The sequence below is a fragment of the Carassius carassius genome, chromosome 38 (assembly GCF_963082965.1).
Source record: "Carassius carassius chromosome 38, fCarCar2.1, whole genome shotgun sequence".
In the NCBI taxonomy this organism is placed as follows: domain Eukaryota; kingdom Metazoa; phylum Chordata; class Actinopteri; order Cypriniformes; family Cyprinidae; genus Carassius; species Carassius carassius.
The window spans coordinates 21,182,914-21,201,348 of record NC_081792.1 but is presented as its reverse complement, the minus strand read 5'-3'; the positions used below and the strand labels follow the sequence as shown (position 1 = coordinate 21,201,348).

Sequence of the window (18,435 nt, the reverse complement as noted above, 5' to 3'; positions counted from 1 at the left end):
TCCAGTAACCCCAGGCCTCGGCGGGAACAGAGGCGAGAGGACGTGTCGACGAACCCAACTGAAAGAAGCGTAAAGTATTTAACGTTATAACATAAAAAAGTACATGTAAGCACATTCCAAAAAGTTTCTTTACAAGTAACGTTAGTCACCTTTTTTTCAGGAAATCGAAATGGCATGAGAAACTTTCACTCAAACTTACATCTCAGCACCTCATGAACACGAATTTAACACTAAACCTGACAAAAACATTTGCAGAGCTTCAGGACAATGACCACAAGAGGGAGTTAAACCACCTTTTAACATTATTTAACATTAGAAAACATCTCGGTTATGTATGTAACCATGGTTCCCTGAATAGGGAACGAGATGCTGCGGTGACGTCACTGGCTATGGGAACACCCCTCGGTGTGACGAATGTCTGAAGCCCTATACCATCTCGCCAATCCTATTCAAAATAGCGCTTGGCACCACCCTTACGCATGCGCACGCATCATATACCTGGGTGCCGTGCCCTATTTCGCTCAGATTTCATGAACTGAAGAAGAAGAATGCTATCAAGGTATGGCACGGCCAGGACCCCAGCATCTCGTTCCCTATTCAGGGAACCATGGTTACATACGTTACCGAGAGGCTCCCTTTCATAGGTCACTTTGATGCTGCGGTGACATCGCCGGCTATGGGAACGCTATACCATAACGCCTGACGTACCTGATAGCTGGGATCCAAGGAAGCATCTGCTCAAGCGGAGAGAACGCGGGAGCCGGGGGCCATCCTCACATCCAGACTGTAAGACTTGATAAAAGTGCTCGGTTGAGGACCAACCTGCCGCAGCACAGATATCATCCATAGAAGATCCACTGAGAAAAGCTCGAGAAGAAGCCACTGCTCTCGTGGAATGAGCTTTAACTCCTAAGGGCGAAGCAAGTCCGCGCGCCTCATAGGCTAAAGATATTGCTTCCACCAGCCAATGGGACATGCGCTGTTTTGTAACAGCATGGCCTTTACCCTTATGTCCAAAACAGACAAACAGCTGGTCAGACTCACGCCATGGGGCTGTACGATCCACATAAGCCTTAAGCCTTAAAGCTCTCACAGGGCAAAGACTTAGATCTCCTGACACCGCCTCAGCAGGGGCTAAAGCCTCCAGGACCACTTGCTGAAAGTGAAATGGATTAGATGCGACCTCGGTCGCAACAACACATTCACAGAGCCCGGTGCAAATTCCATGCACGAGGGTGAGACAGAGAGATCCTGTAAATCCCCAACTCTCTTGAGGGAGGATAAAGCCATAAGAATAACCGTCTTCAGAGTCAGGATTTTATCCGGTACAGTTTCCAAGGGCTCAAACGGATGCCCTGATAAACCTTGCAACACAATGGATAAATCCCATGAAGGAACTCGCACGGGGCGGAAAGGCCTCAGCCGTCGCGCACCCTGTATGAAACGAGAAACCAGTGGATGACGGCCCACTGAGGCACCGTCTATATATTCGTGGTAAGCCGAAATGGCTGCCACGTAAACCTTTAGAGTGGCTGGCGTCACTCCATCCGAAAAACGGTCCTGAAGGAACTCCAGTACTGAAGCCACTGGGCAGTTAACTGGATCCATATTACGAATTTCACACCAGGTCGTAAACAGTCTCCACTTGAAAGCATATACGCGTCTCGTAAAAGCTGCTCTAGAATTCAGTATAGTCTCGGTAGTTTCAACAGAAAGACCGGGACATACTAACTCACTCCGCTCAGAGGCCACGCCCACAGTTTCCATAGATCTGGCCTCAGGTGCCAAATCATTCCCTGTGCTTGTGATAATAAATCCTGTCTGAGGGGAATCTCCCATGGAGAGCCCGCTAACAGACTGATCAGGTCCGCAAACCACGGCTGTGTGTGCCACCGCGGAGCCACCAGCAGCAGCTGTTCCAATCTGTCCAGCCGTATTCTCGATAATACCGCTGGGATCAAACGAATCGGGGGAAAAGCATACCAACTGGTCCTGGGCCAATTGTCAGCTAGCACATCCAAGCCCAGGGGCGATGGAGGGCATAGGGAGAACCATAGCGGCAATGCGTAGTCATGTTCGACGCGAATAAATCCACTCTTGCTTCTCCGAAAATCTGCCATAAGAGGTTCACCATTTGGGGGTGTAACCTCCATTCCCCTTGCTTCAGAGTCTGCCTGGATAGCAAATCCGTTCCGAAGTTTAAATGTCCGGGGACATGAACAGCTCGGATCGACAGAAATTTGTTCTGAGACCAAAGAAGAACATGTATCACCAGCCTGTACAGGGGGCGAGAGCGTAATCCTCCCTGATGATTCAGATATGACACAACCGCTGTGTTGTCTGATCTGAGCAGCACATGACGGCCGATCAGCAGATTCGAGAAATACTGGAGAGCCAGAAAAACTGCCAGTAATTCCAACCTGTTTATGTGCCAACTGCATTGTGTTGCTGTCCACACTCCGTGGGCTGGGCGCCCTTGACAAACAGCTCCCCAACCGGTCAAAGATGCATCCGTCGTGACAGTCTCTCGGAAAGCACAAATCACCAGCCGAACCCCGGCTAGAAGAAATTCGGTTGACATCCATAGTTTTAACGACATCACACACCTCCGTGTCACTGAAATCGTCCGATGCGGAAGACAATGGGGTGAAATATTTCGTCTTTTCGTCCACCACTGAAAAGGGCGCATGTGAAGTAATCCCAGACGAATTACGGGGAATGCCGCTGCCATTAGACCTAAAAGTCTGAGGCACAATCTCACTGTCACTGTGCGACCCGCTTTGAAGTGCCGCACGCATGACGCAATTGACTGAGCACGCGGGAGAGAAAGCTTTGCTGTCATCGCGCGAGAGTCCAAGTCTATTCCCAGAAAGGTTATCCGTTGAGAGGGAATTAAAACACTTTTCTGGAAATTTTTGCGTAAGCCCAGTCTGTTTAAATGATTCAGCACAAGATCCCGATGAGAGTGTGCTTGAGTCTGCGATTGCGCTAACACCAGCCAATCATCTAAATAGTTCAAAACGCAAACGCCCTGGAGCCGCAACGGGGCTGCGTCCATGCATTTTGAAAAAGTACGGAGAGCCAGAGCTAAGAACGCAGTACTGATACGCTTTGCCCTCTAAAGCGAATCTGAGGAAATTCCTGTGTCTCTTGATGATCTGAATATGAAAGTATGCATACTTCAGATCGTTAGTGACAAACCAGTCGTTTGGTTGAATCTTAGACAAAATAGACTTTACCGTCAACATCTTGAATTTGCTCGGCCTGAGTGCAAGATTCAAACGGCGTAAATCCAGAATGGGTTGCTTCATGCAACGCTGTCGTACGCGTTAAATGTCCAGCACGAAAAGCTTGTGGCGTTAATGCACAGGGGAAGTGCTTACGTAAAAGTCTTTGCGTTTCGTTGTGAATAATCCTGAAACGTGCCCACGGCAGGAATTAGGCCAACAGATTGAACATCAGGCTCTGCCGCTAGCGAAAAAGCAGCGGCTGTGTGAGCCGTCATAAACGGGTCGTCTGTGTAAGACCCTTGAATCGTCCCTCGAATTCTGAAAGCTGGATTGCGCAGAGTGTCTGAGGGAACGTTTGGCGTAACCGCTCGATCCAATGCTGCTCGAGGCGCTGTTTGCGGCGAGACAGTCAGTGTTTGAGCATGGGGACTGCAGTGAGAGTGTTGGATGCGAAAAAAGCGGTCCAACAGCGCTCTCTAGTGGAGGGCACAGTCCCTGGCAAGCAGCAAGAACATCAGGAGCTGCTATTAGAGGGAAGAAGGGGGCGAGACTTCCATGCCGCGGCCGAATTAGGTGCGAGGTGTTCGGCGAGAGTCTCTTCCACCGGAGGCATCGCTGCATAGCCATGGTTCGCCATATTGGAAATGGTGGCGAAATCCGCAGCCGTAGCGTTAGTAATCTGCGCTGAGAACGGCTGTTTCCAGGACCTCGAAACCTCTTAGTGGAGGTCCGGGAAAAAAGGTAAAGGCCTTCGGGGCTGTGCAGGTGTCCGACTAGTTAGAAAACGGTCGTCCAGCTTAGATGAAGGTTGGGCCTCGGCCTTCTCAACCTCCCAATCCAGTCCCAATTTATCCACCGCACGAGAAACCACATCCAACAGCTCGCTGTAGGAGGGGGAAACACGCCTCTCCTGTCCGCTAGGAGGGAGAGGGCCAGTGTCGGCCGCGAAGTCCTCATACCCCGAGGCCCCGGTGGATAAAACGTCGTCATCGTGGCGTCCACAACCGAAGGAGATGGCACTACATGGACTGAAAATCCTCATTAGAGAAGACGACAGGCTCAATAAAACTTTTATTCTGCACCAGGGTAGGGGAGAGCGAGCGATGTGGAGAATATTCCAGCGCTGCACTGTCCTCGAAAGCCATGTCGCACGTGTCACCCCAAGCTATCGCCTCGTGCGGGGGATTAGACACGGGGGCGACATCAGAAAATACTTCCACCCTCGAGCGCAGTACCCTGAGCCGCAGGCCATCACAATGGGGATAAGAAGAAAGGCTGCTAAGCGCCGCCTGTGCGTGATGTAAACCCAGACATACTACGCACCTTTCATGAGAGTCTCCCTTCGTGATGTACCTGGTACACGGCTCCTTACACCTTCGAAAACTCATCGTGTCCGCGAAGAGGAGTTAACACTGCTCGTAGAAAATCGCTGAAGAACACGAGATGATTCCTAGGGCACAGATGATTCGCTTCCCAGAAGGAATGAAATCTGAGCAAAATAGCGCGTGGCACCCAGGTATATGATGCGTGCGCATGCGTAAGGGTGGTGCCAAGCGCTATTTGGCCAATAGGATTGGCGAGATGGTATAGGGCTTCAGACATTCATCACACCGAGGGGTGTTCCCATAGCCGGTGACGTCACCGCAGCATCGAAGTGACCTATGAAAGGGAACTGATGGGATATCAAATATAGACTGATGTACCAAGTACATTATATACAAAGTAAACATCTGATAATTAAAAAGTCCAGTCAGTCACCATCAGTCGCAACTCGCGCGCATTTATTTAAAGTTTACGTCACTCAATGACTTTCCTAACCAGAAAAAAAAAAACAGATTGCCCTGCTCTGCCTCTGATTGGCCAGTACTCGTTGCCATCTCGGTCAGAGCCAATTAGAAGCAGGATGTGAGTGAGAAAAAACTCAGCTGTCTCCTGTGTGTATGGGGGAAAGGGAGGGACAGAGAGAACAGGCTAGAACTACGTTTAAATAACATATAGAAAATATCTGCTTGATAACTTATTATGGAGCTGGGAACAAGCCCAAATAAGCAACTACACTTTAGAAACAAGCCCAAAAAAACGCGACCCGCGACTACCAATATCTGTAAACGACTTAAATGAAAACAAGCCCAAAGTCGTATATAATAATCGGACTTGGCAACACTGGCGCTGAACGAATAAATGTGCGCTGAACGAATTATTGATCCGATTCGAAAGATTTGAATCACTTGAATGAATCAAAATCCCGACCGCTGTAAGCACAGGTTGAAAGGCAACGAAATTGCCTGTGGCACCACTTCTGGGGGAGGGGACTTAGCCGTCATAAAGTAACCCTCATGCCAACGTTTGATAAAGCAGTTTCTGTCAGTCCTCCAGCTGTCAATCAAGATAAATGGTCTCTTTAAAACCCTTATCAGACTCGAGATATCGTCATAGTTGGATTCTGGCCCCTGTCAGTAGCGACAGGACTCCGTCTCCGGTGCAAAGCAACAGCGAACACTTGTCGCAGCAAGAGCTCCGTGGATAAAGAGTTTGTGTGGATTAAAGGTGCGCAAAATGACAGATATTCCGCCGGGGCGCACGTAAACTGCGTTGGATTGTGGTAGATAGATGCATAACACCCTGTTTAGTCTCCGTCAACTTTGCAAAATAAGGCGAATTGCCTTATCGACACATATAAAATAGGAGTGAAGGTGATCGCTCCGAGCAAGGATTCAATTGGTTCAGTAACTGTTACAGACGAGAACCGAGATAAGCTGACACTGAGCCGAAGTGAAATGGATCTGAAGGCGCTGGGCTTCGTGGTGGTCTTACCTATTCAGATCCTCTACTACATTGTGAAGGCGACCGTGTGCTGGTTCTTACCGAGCAGGCGGAGAGATCTGACCGGAGATGTGGTGCTTATCACGGGTGGCGGACGGGGCATCGGCCGTCACCTGGCTAAAGAGTTCGCCGTGCGTGGAGCTAAAAAGGTAAACATATATCATTACTTTTGGTTATAGCTATGGCTTGGTCATACTGCGTAATATTTCAATTTAACTCTTTTTATGAGTGTAGTGTATAGTGCTAACTCTAAGTGATAGGCTACATCAAAACTATCAGTCAAATTGTTACAAAAACTATCAGTCAAAAAAAGCGCTATTTGGCATATAAAACAATAGTTTCGAAATAACTGCTTTTAATAATAATTTAGCTAGATACAATGATGCAACGTTACTATAAAGAAATCTATATTTATAATCCTTTTTTTTAACAAGTGTCCACCAAAATACAATGCAAAATATAATACTTTCACTGTGAGAAGCTTTCTGAATCTTGCTGTAATTTAATATGGGGTAATAAAGTAAAATTAAGTCTAAATGGTTATAAAGTTCACTGCACCTCCTTAACCACTTTGAATTGAATTATTCTTAGGAAGAATATCAATTTGATTAAAACATTTGTACAGTGTAGCTGTACTGTAAAAAATATATCTAGTTACTATGTATGTGCAAACTGTGGTTATCATGGCAATTTTTGTAAGATAATCCACATTTACACAAATCATTAGCCTTGTAATGGATGCATTTGTTTTGTTTTGCAAAGTGTCAGTCTGTATGGTCTACACCTCTCCCTATAGGACATTACATGCCCTGGTCATGGACCCATTGTCTTAGCGGTGCATAGGTCATGATCTCTACGGTCAACAGACAAGTCAAAATGTAGAGCTGGAACCCAATGTCTGGTTCAACTTCTAATACAATTTGGGCCACCTAACAAACAGCTATTTTGCAGAAAAATATCCTTCTTTCAAACCTTGACAGCTCTCATATTCAGATTATTACAGCAGTCTGGGTAAAAAACCCTCTAGAAAGGCCAGTGGCCCAGAGGTTCACAGTGCCAGTATCTTTGACCTTGGCAAAATGCTGGGATGATTTTTTACTCTATTACAAGCTCTATCTGGAGTATTTAATGGCTTAATAAGGCTAAATCACTCCCATTGGCAGAAGCATAATATTTTTGTGGCTCTGCAGTTATTTGCAAAGCACAGTGAAAGCACTAATGAAACAAGACTGTGTGCTGAAAGTCAAGAACTGGGAAGAAATGTGTCAGCTGCCTCACCCACCCAAGACTTGCATTATAAATAGACCCAGTGGCCCAACTGTAATAAACAGAGCTTAATAACTTCTATGTCCACAGTGACAGGGGCCCCCATGCTTTGCAGCGTAACACCCAGGGCTTTACTTTGATTTACTGAGTTACACACATTTCCCACATTGTGTGTATTGGGCCAAATAAAAACCCATCATAAAAGTTGCAACGCAAATCTCACACAGTAAACAATTCCGAGACCTTAGAACCCTTAATGCTCATGGACACAACTCCCCTTTTAAATGGTCCCAGGGCAAAGGTCTTTGAAAGCAGCAGCTTTGCAGCAGTACGTTAAATGAAGCCACTGTGCTTTTCAACACCCTGTTGTTATCCATTGTCAATGTGTGAAGGCTTTGGAAGAGACACCTGACGTGGCTTTCTTCACAGTTAGCCCATTCTTAAGGAATGCTAAAAAGGCATGAAGCATAAATGGGGGTTGTAATTTTCCAGAAAGCAGCCATTTATTATGACGTTCAAGAGGTCAGCAAATCCTCACTGCATGGTAATTCAACACTGGAAATATTTTGCAAAGAATTCTGTGCTTGCCCACTAACCAAACCCTAAACGATGATTCGAAGAACCAAGAAAAAACCATTCTGGAGCTCTTATAAATAAATGTTCTTTATTGGCATCTATAGATCCATGAAGTCTTTAATAAAAAATTGTTATTTATAGTGGAAAGTAGAGTTTCTTCAGATTTTTTAAATATTTTTCACACTAAGAAAAAATTGAACTTTTCTCTGAAATATTCCTTGGGAAAACCAAATGGTACCCCCACCCCCTTGGAACCCATATACAGAAGCACCATCATCCATAACCATCCATGTGGTCCCATGGCTGGTGGCTTAAGGAATTGTGAAGGAAGTGAGCCCTATGTAAATTGCTTTCTGTATGTGTATGGGGTGGGTGGAGGGTGGCAGGGACCATACAGCTCCCAGCTGGGCAGTGCCCTGTGGCTGACCCTTCTGTCTCCACACTAATTAGACAGCAGCAGGCGACTGCCTCCTGAACTCCTTGTTCCCCTGTCCACATACAGACCCATTCTGTAGGAAGCAAAGTGGACACTGCAAGCCAGGAAGCTACAAGTCTTACCAATGTAATCATGCATTTCACCTAAACACCAGTTTAAATTATCCTTCGCAAGGTCTTCAAACACTCATCATTTGTGTTTATCTTTAAGGAAACACAATTTGTGTCCTCACAGGATTGGATTAAGCACGGTTTGTTTGCTCCTTATTTTTGCATATTATATGCTTATGCGGTGCACTCAGCCATTGCTACTCTAAGGATCTGAGTGATAAGACTTGCTAATGTGATGTGTGCAGAAGAAGCTCATAGTGGGATTGTATGGGAGACCACCTTCTGAGCTCTTGTTCTCTGAAAGAAATTTCAAGATTGTTGTGAAATCCTATTATAAGATTAATCAAGACCTTCCCAGTAATCAGCTCAAAGGCCCTGCATGTAAAGCAGACCCATACAAAAACACACAGGCAAGTTTATCAAATAAACACCAATTAGGCCAAATAGGTGAAACCACCTGCGGATCTTTGGCCTAATTTATCAGCAAATATCACTGATAGAGACCACAGATATTACTTCAGGATAATTACGATGGCTAACATTAAACTGTTATCTGGTTAGAATATATTTGGCTAGAAAAACAGAGTGAAATGGTCTTACATTTTTGGTGAGTAGGCTAATGTGTCTTCACATTTCAGATTGACCCTAGTAACGGCTCCATTTTTCCATGTAGGAATCGGCTGAAATACATACTTAACAAAATGAACACACTGCATGCTCAGAGGTTGGACATTTCCACAAACCCTTTCTTGAAAAGAGAAAAATGTAACTGAACCAATTACAGGCAACCGTGGCAAATAAATGTATGCCATTTTTCAGTGACAACCAGCCAGCAGCATGAATACGGTTACTGTACACTTCAGTATTTTGCAGTCAGTCTTTGCAATTAAAAGCAAAGCTTTGTGAATGTTAATGGAAGGCAAGGCTTAGTCCCTTTTAAGGGTCATCATTATAAAATATCACAATATTAGTTTGTTATATTCACACTTAATCACACACATATACAACACAATATGGTTTTTTATTAAGTTAATTATAATTACTGTAGACCCGTGTTTATTTTTTCTTTGTTTTTCAATAAATAAAGCTGAAAAAAAAATAAATTATACATATTAGTTGAAACTAATATTAAATCAAATTAGCTATGTAGAAACAGAATTAATTTGTATTTATTTTTTTTTAAATGGGGAAAGTTTCGTCATCTTAGCTAATAGGCAAATTTGTCCCGAAAGGATAGTTAACATGCGCACTCACACACACACACACACACACACACACACACACACACACACACACGTTTGTTTTTGTGAAAAGTGGGGACATCCCATAGGCGTAATGGTTTTTATACTGTACAAACTGTATATTCTATGGCCCTTCACCAACCCTACCCCTAACCCTAACCCTCACAGGAAACTTTGTGCATTTTTACTTTCTCAAAAAAAAAACTCATTCTGTATGATTTATAAGTGTTTTGAAAAATGGGGACATGGGTTATGTCCTCATAAGTCACCCTCTCCTTGTAATACCTGTGTCATACCCATGTCATTATACAGAGTTGTGTCCTGATATGTCACAAAAACAAGAGCAATCACACACACACACAATAATGAGTTTGTTGAAGCAGAAAATGGCTGGGTCCGTATGCCCAGCAGGCTGTGTAATCTCAGTGAGATGATGAGGCAGCATCACTGATTTCATTACCTTTCCTTGACCTCTCAGATTGGCAAATCTAATTGACCAATCACTGCCCCCCATGTTCCCTGTCCCAGCAAATCCATTCACGTAGGCAACTCTGTTAATCCTTCTCCAAACTAATAGTGGCTCGTGAAAAACAGCCCCATTGTTCCTGCAATGAAAGGGACTCTTCTGTTTATACCCATCTACTGTGCTTCATGATGCAAAGCTCCATACAAAGCTTTTTTTGTAAAACTTGTGGTATGACCCTTGTGGCGTGTGGCATAATTTAATTGAAAATGTATAGTTTTTTTTTTCTTTCTTTCTTTCTTTCATTACCATGGAATACTATGGTGGAATACCATATTTCTCCTAGTCCTCATATGGAGTTCCAAGTAAATGTGTTTTTTATTTAAAAAGGACTTACTGAAATACAATAACAGATTATCGTCTGACTCATGCTTTCTGTGTCAAAAGTTTTGGCATGAATTATAGGCCACATATTGGCCTCTTGTGTTTACTAGTAAACACCCACATTGAAGAACTCAAGTCATGATAAATTAGGCTAGACATTGTTAAAGCATAACAACTGACAACATGAAATACTTTCAAGCAAATTAAATCTACTTATCTGCGCTATTGAGCAGTGACGTATTATGCTTTTGCTTTCAGAAATATGATTTATGGCCAATATGACAGATCACATCATGCTTTGTAAACCTTTATATTTCTTGTCAGTTTTCTTCTCTTTTCCTCCTAACAGCTAATCTTGTGGGGCCGGACAGAAAAATGTCTGAAGGAGGCGTGCGAGGAGATCGCCCTTATGGGGACAGAGTGCCATTACTTTGTTTGCGATGTGGCCAACAGAGAAGAAGTTTACGAGCAAGCCAAGGTTGTCAGAGAAAAGGTATGGCCCATAATATCATATCCTGAGGAGTTTCTTAATTAAGATTAGTTTAAACCTGTTGGCTCTTATAATAACCCCAGTGCTGGTGGCTTTGGCTCAGCTCTGTTGCTTTTCACCCCCATAGCCTGGATGGAGATTACACCTTGCTTGAAATGTCTGGGTTAGATAAGGCCCAGCAGTATAGTGGAGCTAACTAGCCATGAAAGAGAATAAAAGGGTATTTCTGGAAAGAATATCTCACTGTGGGTCTTTTTTATTTGTATTTTTTTAGGTGGGGGATGTTACCATTCTTGTGAATAATGCTGCAGTGGTGCATGGAAAGAATTTGCTCGACAGTGATGATGATGTTCTTCTGAAGTCACAGCACATCAACACAATGGGACAGTTTTGGGTAAGTACATAAAATAAGTGGGAAGGGATAAGTTAGGATGGGTTTGTCTGATTCAATAGTTTAATAAAACAAACTATTAAAGTTGCATTATTCTAAATATAACATTTACACCCACATCCACCCCGTATTACAAATTTTGCTGGCTCTTTGACAAACAATTCTGTTAAATTTTGGACAAAAGTGTCTGCTAAATCCATAAATATACTTTTAAATTTTTAAAAAGTTATTATTATTATTATTATTTTATAAAATTCTAAGTTAAATATCAAACTATTTATTAAAACTTAATTAAACATGAATTAAAGCTAAATTATAAATATTAAAAAGTAATAAAAATTACAAATGCACTTCTTAGCATTACTAAAAATAAGTATGTGCAATAAAAGCCAATTAAGAGCCTAAATTAATACTATAATAGTATATAAGTAATAACAAAATGAGATTGGTCTGATTCAAATGAAAAGCAGTGCTTATCTTAACCTGAGGTATCTGGTCATTTCTGGTTTGACTGATGATCAGGTGGGCTTAAGTTAGACCAGTGTAAATCTTTTAAGGCTAAAGTGTAATTTTTGTACCAAAAAAACAAAAACAAAAAACAACAGCAAAAAAAAATATCCTATTGTTTAAATAAACACACAAACACATGCCACTGGTAAAGTTAATGTTGCTGTGTTAGACTTAAACAATGCAATGTTTTAAAAGCACTGCAGAACACATTAATTTGGTTTAGAAGAAAGTATTTTAACTTAACATCATTTACATATTACGTTTTGTAATAATTGATATAATTTTCATCATCTGCCTTCCAAATTCCTACTTCCAAGGGTTTCACTGACTTTTTAATAATCCTTTCATCCACAGACCACAAAAGCCTTCTTGCCTCGTATGCTGGAACTGCGAAATGGCCACGTTGTGTGCATCAACTCCATCCTGTCTCTGTCGCCCATCCCTGGTGCTATAGACTACTGCACTTCTAAAGCATCATCACTAGCCTTCATGGAGAGCCTCACTCTGGGGTTGCTGGACTGTCCAGGTGTGGGCTGTACCACCGTCCTCCCGTTCCACACCAACACTGAAATGTTTCAGGGCATGAGAGTCAGGTGAGCTGATGATGATTTCTTTTATGCCAAAAATAATTAGGATATTAAGTAAAGATCATGTTCCATGAAGATATTTTGTAAATTTCCTGCCGTAAATTTATCAAAACTTATTTTTTGATTAGTAATATACATTGCTAAGAACTTCATTTGGACAACTTTAAAGGCGATTTTCTCAATATTTTAATTTTTTTGCACTCTCAGATTCCAGATTTTCAAATAGTTGTAATCTCGGCCAAATATTGTCCGATCCTAATAAACCATACATCAATGAAAAGCTTATTTATTCAAATATCAATTTCGAAAAATTGACACTAAAGACTGGTTTTGTGGTCCAGGGTCACATTTTTGTAAGTGACAATCAATTAAAACAAGTGTATTTAACTGCGGTTTTTCTCTGTAGGTTCCCCCAACTCTTCCCTCCTCTAAAGCCAGAAGTTGTTGCCCAAAAAACAGTGGATGCTGTGAGGACCAATACAGCCTTTGTTTACTTACCCTGGACCATGCATGCACTCGTTATCCTTAAAAGGTACAGTCGGTTACAATTTATGAATACAGGTTAATTAGAAATCAAATTATTTCAGCTTGTGTTTTAAAAACCCTCTCTGATTACATGTATTGCTTTGTTTTTCTCTCAAAACAGTATGCTACCACAGAATGCTCTTGAAGAAATCCACAAGTTCTCAGGAAGCTACACCTGCATGAATACTTTCAAAGGAAGGACATGAGGGGTCTAGAAATGACATTGGAGCTCCAAATGTTACATATATTTTTTTAAAGTTTCACAGTCAAACAGCAGCTATGGAGTTTTTATGGAGTATTCATGAAGCAGTGAGTTAAAAGAAAAAGGTACCAGAGCACATGGACTATTTGCAGGTCACCAGTGACCCCTGTGTTGCAGTGTGGGACAAACACAGAATGGACAAAAAAGCCTCAATCAGACGCTGTATTATATGTTTTAACCTTTTAACTACTGTCACTGCAAATTCAGCATCTGAATAAAAATCCAGTTTTAAAGAGAAAAGCCTTCTGTTAGGATGTTTTAAAACCAACAGGTTCACAAAGTTAAGCTGTAGCCAGACTAGCCCAGGGCATCATACATTTTGGAAAGCCAGTGTTGTCCCACGTGGTCGACAGCAGTAAATGTCTCTTCAGCACTTCATATTCACCAGCACAACAGGCTTGACCTTCTGCTCTAGCACGTAGACTGACTGTCAGAAACCTTCACCTGCTGCTGGTGGAAAGAAATTAAATAAGTCAGATCTGTTTTGTCATTTTTCTTGGTATGGTCTTTATTGAACTAAGATGTGAGCTTGGTTTATTTTCAAAGCAAAGTCAAGTTACCACAAACCTTTTTTTTTTAATGTGTTGAAGGGGTGGCTCGTTGGTTACTAGTGTGTACTTTGTTCTGAGAACAAAGTTACAGAAAGACCAGGGAAAATCGCAGTGCTTTCTTGCGATTTGCTTTATGGCAAGCTGGAAATATTTAACCACAGAAAGTACAATACTGCTCTCTTAAAGTGATATGAGAGGCTATTTATTAAAGTCTGTTGATTTAAAAACATCAGCATTAATAAACATTTTTTTTTAACCATAAGTAGCATTAAAGCTCTCAAAAAGAAAATTTTCTGTGCATGTCCTAGCAATGAAAAATAGATAAAAATGTGGGATTTGTCTGACCTCATATAAACCACATAAGCATTCATATGAATCACAGTAAACCACAAGCACCTTCCTCAACAATTACAGCTATGCCACACATCCTGAGTTTGAGTAGGAAATAAATGAGAACATGCTCTGTTAAGGAGAAATAGGAGCCTCTTGTGGGGACTGGTTTTTCATTGCCCCAGAGTGGGCCGTTTAAATTACTGCAAGAAGAATGTGAAGTCGTCCGAGGGTCATGAAATTGGGGAGCTCTACATATGCAAAAGAAAAGAAGGGTTCAGACCCCAGCGGGAAGGGTTAGACCAGGGCTAGTCAAATATGACATAAATCAGACCACAACATAAATCATAGACCTCTCATACAGTTATGACTGCATTCATGATCCATTGCTAAACCCTGTTTGCGATCCATCCTCAGTGAACAGACTTCGATCAGAGGCCCTTGAGCATGAAAAAGAAACAAAACAACAAAAAATAATTACTTTTCCCCAACCCGTAGTAGGATTTATTATTCCCAAACACAGATGAGACATTCTTCATAAAAAACATTGCTTATTAATTACTCCTCATATGTGTATCTCCCTCAGAGAAGCTTCATAAAGCATCACAGTGAGAGTAAGAAAGAATACTGATAATTCAATTCAGAGCATATCATGTTGTCTCATGTGGAATCACGAGAGGGAATTGTAATGTTGCAGGACTGTGGTTGTGCATGACGCCAGGACTTTATTCTGCCGAATCTGTTTTCCATATTAGTCTGTAATCCCAGTTTTTCTATCAATCCATATTTCCTGGCTCACGGATCAAGAAGGCTTATGAGGAATTCAAAAAGCCACAGAAATCCTAAAAAATGCACTCTAAAAGGGCAATGTCATGGTTGAGTGAATAAGAGCAAACAACATAAATCAGGGCAAATACATGAAACTCAACAGGTTTTATAGATTTATTTCCCCTTCTTTCAAACAGTTTTAAATGTTTTAAAAAGGGGGGGGGGGGGGGGGTGTTATTTAGTTGTAATTATTGAATTCATTATATTTGATAAATACGGTTAATCCTATAAACTCACTTTCTTGATGCCTGCAATTGGATTCACTGTAAATGAATTTGGGCAAGATCCTGTAGTGTTGCTACACTCCTGATTAGCACTGTTGCTAGTTCGGCACACTGTTCATCCATCATTCAGCTGCTGATCTGACAAAATGAGACTTTGCTGACCCCCAGCAAGGGGCTGAACTCCATGCCTCATCTGCCCTGTCTACTGAGAAATATGGGCAACTGAGGTATGAGGTTAAAGGTCATGCATAGTGAGTGTGTTAACAGCAAGTTCTCTGCAAGGCACTGAAGTCCTTATACCAAGGCAGATAAGTAGTTTTTATTTACAAGTTTGTGTTACGATATAAAGCAGCCCAATATACAACTGAATTCACCAAACCCTATTGTTCTATTGTAAAGGGACAGTTGAAGGAAATTACATTTATGTCAAAATCTACTCTTTGTGACAAAGAGACCAAAATTTTATTCATCAATCATTGACAACAACTAAATTTTGCTCTAAATGCTGTTAATCACTACAAACAAATCATTGATTCATTGAGCTGATTCAAGAATCAAATGAGTTTGATTTGAGAACAAATAGTTCAGTTGAGAGTTAGATCTACCTATTCGCTTAATAGATCAGATCAAAACTCATGAACTTTCTTAAACATGCCCAGGAGGTGGATGTCAAGATTTTAAATAAATAATGGTTTACATTTTATTCTCTTCCTCACACAGAGCTTTGTATGGTTTCAGAAGACTATAATATAGAATGGACAACTTTTTATCATACTTTAATGGTGTTTTTGTGTCTTTTATGATGCTTGAGAGCCTCAGTACTGAGCGGCAACCTCCCGCTCTGGCTGCAAAAGGGAGTTAATCCCATACACTCCCCATATTAAAATGCCAAACATTACAGCAGAAAAAAAAAAATAAAAATTTTTACAGCCTGGTGCAAAAAAAGGATTTTGGTCTATATAGCTAATTTTACCCTTCATGACAACTGTGAGGGGGGTGTATTTTTTCGTTTAAAATAAACTCATCCGTTTAAATTATATTAAACCTTAAAGTTCTGCATAATTAAGGGCGTGGCCACTAGAGTGACAGGTGGATTGCAACTGCTGTCACCGCCATCGCGGTAGGTGGGTGTGGCTTCAGCAACCAGCTCCCCCCTTTTTGCCTATTTTTGATTACCCCAGAGTGACGTGTGGTGATGCATTACCAAGATGGTGACGGCCCACTTTGCCCACTTTTGGTTTCAAAAACTCTCTTCGGAAACCTATGGGTGACGTCACGGCACTACGTCCATGTTTGTATACAGTCTATGCTCAGTACCCAATAATTAGAATTGCAAATAAGTCATACAGGTTTGGAACAACATGAAAGTTAGTAAATTATGACACAATCTTCATTTTTTTGGCAAACTACCCCTTTAAGATTAATATTCCTAATCTTTATTCTGACATGCGAGGTTGTAGCAGAGAATGAACAGTTACATGTTCCCATATTAGACACTAAACCTGGTTCTATCAGAGTGCACAATGCTATGCTAACTCTTCCTGTATAGATGAAGGGTACAGAAAAGCAATGTTCTTATCAGCATGCATCTTTCCTGTGAGCTGTGGTGAACTTCCACTCACGCTATATCTTTTTTCATTAGCATCACTTTCTGGAACACTGTTATCACTGTTATAGATCAAATCATGAACAACAAGAGAACTGCGAACATCACAGCCAGGCGAGCAATTACATAAAGGGCTGTGCAGACACACAAGATCAGCTCGTCTTTATGGTCGTGCTGTTTATTACACTGAGGCTTTAATCTAGCTGCAAGGGTCTACACCTCCCATATCAAGATTATAATTGAGACAAAAAACAACGACTTTGCAATGATTCTTTAAATTGATCCCTGCATGTGCTCACTTTTGCTGGAAAGGCATGTGGGTTGTGGGAATTAGTTAAAGGAATAGTTTACCCCAAAAAATGTATTTGGCTACTGAATCACTCTTTTCAAATCATTTCAAACTTTTATGACTTTTATCTTCTACAATACACAAAAGAAGATACTTTTTTTGTTCTTTTTCTTTTTGGTCCAAATCAACATCGGATGCCAATGGCTTTCATTGTATGAACCCAAAAAACCAACAAAAAAAACCAGACATTTTTTGATTATAGTCTCCTTTTGTGTTTCACAAAAGAAAGCAGTGCATTCAGATTTGGATGGAACATGACGGTAAGTAACTAATTTTTATTTTGGGGTGAAATGCATGCATTATGGTGCCATGAGGCCTCTGTTATCACACCCATGAGTTTAGCTGGGTGACAAATAAAGAGACATCCTACATGCTTGGAAACAGAATGAAATTCAGAAGAAAATGCAAACAGACAGAGGGAGTGGGGTGCATGGGTTAAATGCAGTTTAGGATTTGGCATTGTATTCCAGGGTTTTTCTGAGGGCCACCAGGCTGCAAATTAGGGCCTCCACTAGAAAGTGCTATTCGCAGATGGATCATTTTGTGCACATTATTTACGGCCCAGGCCACTTCCTTGTCAGTTATGCAACTGTGCTCTGTTCTCAGGCATTGCAACAGAAAAGAAAAGAAGAAAAAAACATCTCCCTTACTGTCTGAGTCCGGAGTTAATCAAGCTAGGACCATTAGTGGGTCATGAAAGGATACAAGCTCTTCATAGCACCCCAAGCTAATGGGGGAACCAGCTTAAAGAGCTTATGCACACTTTAAACTCGCAGATTGAGTCATGACTAAGTGAGAGACCAGATGTGTTTGAATGCCTTTGGCCATTCATAAACCCAGAGTCAGAGGTCTTCCAGGGGAGACAAAGAGAGTTACCTTTCTGTGACCTGTTGCACTGTGTTTGCCCCCACTGGATTTATGGGCCTGTTTGATGTCACCTATGTGGGAACTAAATCAAAAAAGTGACAGAGTTCTCACTCACAGTTGCACTCTCTAGCTCAATAAATCTGTCAGATCAGACATCATTTGTTCATTGGGGAAAACTCCTTCGCTAACAATTGTTTTGAGACAATTGTCTTGACATGCAAGGAAGTGTGGCAGCTCTGGTAATCAAGTCAGCTGAGGCTGTGCTTGCAAAGGAAGAAGGAGATGTTACGACAGAGGTTTTCTGAATACACCGTAGGTTACCATTCATTATGAAAGTGTTTAGCAGTAAAAAATAAAAGATTTGGCATACATGGAACTGTGTAAGA

At 41.7% G+C, this 18,435-nt stretch overlaps 1 protein-coding gene across 1 annotated transcript; it reads left to right on the top strand.

Annotated features, from left to right (window-relative positions):
- Positions 1-5,570: 5,570 nt before the first annotated feature.
- On the top strand, positions 5,571-13,458 carry LOC132119551 (short-chain dehydrogenase/reductase 3-like). The gene is made up of 6 exons (XM_059529614.1): positions 5,571-6,202; positions 10,879-11,022; positions 11,294-11,413; positions 12,275-12,513; positions 12,914-13,039; positions 13,154-13,458. Exons 1-6 carry the CDS (start codon positions 6,008-6,010, stop codon positions 13,236-13,238), a joined length of 909 nt encoding a protein of 302 aa, XP_059385597.1. The 5' UTR covers positions 5,571-6,007; the 3' UTR covers positions 13,239-13,458.
- The last annotated feature ends 4,977 nt before the right edge of the window (positions 13,459-18,435 follow it).

What these genes read in the sequence shown, in the direction of transcription:
- LOC132119551 (XM_059529614.1), top strand. Translation starts at nt 6,008, where the DNA reads ATGGATCTGAAGGCGCTGGGCTTCGTGGTGGTCTTACCTATTCAGATC. An exon ending in CCAAGGTTGTCAGAGAAAAG is followed by an intron (nt 11,023 to 11,293) that starts GTATGGCCCATA and finishes GTATTTTTTTAG; the next exon opens with GTGGGGGATGTTACCATTCT. An exon ending in ACACAATGGGACAGTTTTGG is followed by an intron (nt 11,414 to 12,274) that starts GTAAGTACATAA and finishes TTTCATCCACAG; the next exon opens with ACCACAAAAGCCTTCTTGCC.